Source organism: Littorina saxatilis, linkage group LG7 (genome assembly GCF_037325665.1).
Source record: "Littorina saxatilis isolate snail1 linkage group LG7, US_GU_Lsax_2.0, whole genome shotgun sequence".
In the NCBI taxonomy this organism is placed as follows: Eukaryota; Metazoa; Mollusca; class Gastropoda; order Littorinimorpha; family Littorinidae; genus Littorina; species Littorina saxatilis.
The window spans coordinates 23,516,190-23,519,670 of NC_090251.1; the positions used below are offsets into that span (position 1 = coordinate 23,516,190).

At 46.9% G+C, this 3,481-nt stretch overlaps 1 protein-coding gene across 1 annotated transcript in view; it reads right to left on the reverse strand.

Moving 5' to 3' along the window:
• Nucleotides 1–3,259, reverse strand: part of LOC138970969 (uncharacterized) — a 148,856-nt gene extending 145,597 nt beyond the window's left edge. Inside the window, exon 1 of the mRNA XM_070343557.1 lies at nt 1,746–3,259. Coding sequence (XP_070199658.1) covers nt 1,746–1,806 — 61 coding nt within the window. The 5' untranslated portion in view covers nt 1,807–3,259. The remainder of the gene's footprint in view (nt 1–1,745) is intronic.
• Between the last annotated feature and the right edge of the window lie 222 nt (nt 3,260–3,481).

Here is a 3,481-nt window from a genome sequence, read left to right on the forward strand (position 1 = left end):
CCGCTTACCAATCGCATAGATACATCGCTCGAAAACGACATGTCGTATTTTTATCATTGGTCAGGTAAAATGATAGTGAAACAGAGAGAGACACCCATTTTTGTCAGTGGCTGTGGAATAAAGTTGTACGCGGCAACGACACGATCTCGCCCCGATGGCAACAGGTGTGTTGATACAAATGTCTGATAACAGAAAGCAATACAGATATGACGACTGACAAACACTACGCATCTTACATCCTACTCGCGGAGTGAGTGCGAGGTATTCAGCTCGACGTGTATCCCCCCCCCTCCTCCTCCCACCACACCCACCTCACCCCAGGTTAATGACATTGTGGTTGGCAACCTGCGGTAGGAGTTGAAGAAATTACGAGTTGTTTATGCTGTGAGTAACACACACACACACACACACACACACACACATCACTAACTCTCTCTCTCTCTCTCTCTCGGCTGTCTCTCTCTCCCTCTCTCTCTCACTCTCTCTCTCTCTCTGTGCCTCTGTCTGTCTGTCTGTTTCTCTCTCTCACACAAACCCACACAAACACACACACACACACTGACACAGACACACAGACACACACACACATACCCCCACCCCCACCCGCCAGGCATTGACAAAATCGAATCTACAAGCTGCAGTCACTGCTATAGTCCCTCCTTGATTTCTTTCCATAGAGCAATATATATATAATACAACGTGTTGACTCGCAAAGCATTCCAGGTATGCAGAATAAGAGCCGGCAATGACTCATGCCCAGCAACGGGAGAAAAAATAGTCACATTCAAAGTCGCACAAACTCAGATGGAGACTACGAGGCTGAGACTCAGTGAGAGACAGTAGACTACTTACTATAACGATAATAACACAATCAAATCAGGTCCTGTTGAAGATGAAAAGAACCTCTTTCAGAGCATTCTCTAAACAGAAAAGACAAGACAAGAATAAAAGCGAAAGAGTAATTTGGCGATACTAACCCAGACAAAAGGTCATAGTGTGTCGAAAAATAAGCCTCTTCAAGACGATGAACAGATAGGAGAATACCAGAATAAAACCGTGAAGTAACAATTAGGTGATAACAGTCACAACAGGCCAGGGAGGTAGAGGCTGAATGTGAACGGAAAAAAAAGACAAGATAAAACCGTAAGACTCTAACAGTTACAAAGACAATAACACGATCAAAACAGGCAGAAAAAGAGGGTGAACGGAAAAGAAAAGACAAGATAAAATCGTAAGAGTCTAAGAGTTACAAAGACAATAACACAATCAAAACAGGTCCCGCTAGACTGGCAGAAAAAGAGGGTGAACCGGCTTAACAGCCAAAACAAGAATTAAAGCGTTAGAATAACAATGACGATAATAACACAGTCAAAACCGGAGTCTTGGCGAAGCAGAAAACAAGAGTGAAAAGCGAAGACAACAGTAATAAAATCGTAACTTCTTTTTAGGCCTAAAAAAAAAATAGGTGTGGTTACGGTAACCCGACCTACCCTATTTTTTTGGGCCGACCCTATAACTTTTTATTACATTTGTCAAAAGAAACACACAAAAAAACAAGTAAACGAGTGCAGAAAACGCAATGAAAGCGAAAGCGCCCGAGTCGCACACTTATTTCCCTGTCAAGTAGGTTTAATTTGTACACATTAGAAAAAAAAGTTTAAAAAAAAAAGTGATTGCCTACCTTCCTACCCTATTTTTTTTGGCTATGTTACCGTAACCACACCTATTATTTTTTTTGGCCTTACCTGTGTGGAAGACCGGGCAAAGGCAGACGACAAACAGGAGGTGAGCATGGTAGGTCCACATGGCACACGTACACGCTGTCTGACGCACTGACAGGAAGAATTATGCAGACACCTGACAGGGTGACAGGTAGGCAGGCAGGTACTCCGCACCTTGGGCACACAACACCTCAGTCACTTGACGATACTAACCATGTTACTTCCCTGGCACGGTAAACTCCTCACGACTCGAACACCCCACACAACTTTTAATTAACCTCTCTCGATCTCCTTTCCACAGGTAGTAGATTCTTCTCTGGTTTCGTTGTCAATCTTCCGCGGATCCTCCTGCTCTCGTTCTCAGCTACCTTTCCGCGGACACTAATTGACTGCTTGATGAGGAATGGCACAGGTGCTACAACTGATTTCACGGAGTCGTAAGCTTCAGCATTTCTCGATGATCGCTTGAAATCTAGTTTCAGCGGAAATAGTCGCAACGACGTTAAATCTTTGGTTGACACGATTCTAAGTCACATTGCTGTAGACGCGGACGACAGGTCTGAACCGAAGGTACTAAAAAGTTTAGCCGCGGCACCACACCTGTTGTTCTGTGACCTGCCAGCACTGCCTCCGCCGTCTAATGATCTGTCGACGGTAGTTGGTTAGTCAACACCACCACATCACACATGCAGCGAAGAAAACACACCAGAAAAACTTCACTCGAATGAGAAGCACACATACACACACACTTACACCGAAGCACTGACTAACTGTCAGAGATCGCGACAAAAACTGACTGGCGCGGTATGTAACACCGCAAAAGCCAAAACACGGCGAGTGAGACAGACAAGCAGGTCAGCCAAGACTCAATCTCAGATACACCACTATCACCGCACTGCACTGTGCTTTATGCTTACCTACACTGACATACAAACGAGTTCAGCGCGGTCGCACGACACTACAAAACACCTACACTCAAAACAGCGCAGTGTCGGCACAGTCTACTACCACTACGACGACGCTCCAAAGCCGGTTCCAGAGGTGTGGTGGTGGTAACAGTGCGAGGATAAGAGGTGAGAGCGAGAACTCGACTCAGTCTGGCTTCGATCCTGCCACCACACAAGTGTCTCCACTCTCTCTCTCTCTCTCTCTCGGCTCTCTCTGCTTGCAAGTCTGATCCAGTCTGTCGGCTCGTCAACTGAACGCTTTGATCACCGAACAGAGGCAGTGGACGGGTCAGGTGAAACTGCTATCGCTGCTCTTTTCCCTCCAGCTTCCAAGGCTCTCTCCGCTGTGGAATCGGAGTTGACACAGTGGTGGTGGTGGTGGTGAAGGCCCAGGGTCGCCCTGACGAGGTTGCTTCGTCGATGTGTTTGATTCTTGCTGGCGACGGAAGAATTTGCTCAGCGTTCAGGTTGGGGCCAGGGTCGGGCTGGCCAGCTTATCAGGGTGTCGCGTCATGGCTTTGCCATATTGCTGTGGCCGTGGCGTCTGTTTCGCCTGTCTCTGTCTCAGCCCTTTCCTTCTGCTTTCTCAGTCCGTTTCTCCTCTCAGTCTGTCTCCATCTCTCTTGCAAAAAAAGTGACCGGCCGGCAAACGCACAAGGCTGGCTGGCTTCCTGTGAGCAAAGGAAAGTTAACAGATTAATTACAGGAATGTTGGCAGTAGGAGTGGGGGAGGGGGGTAAGGAGCTGAGATGACCTGTCGCGTCATAAATTGTGTTCCTTGTGGTGTTTTTCACATTGTGAAAGGGTATAAAC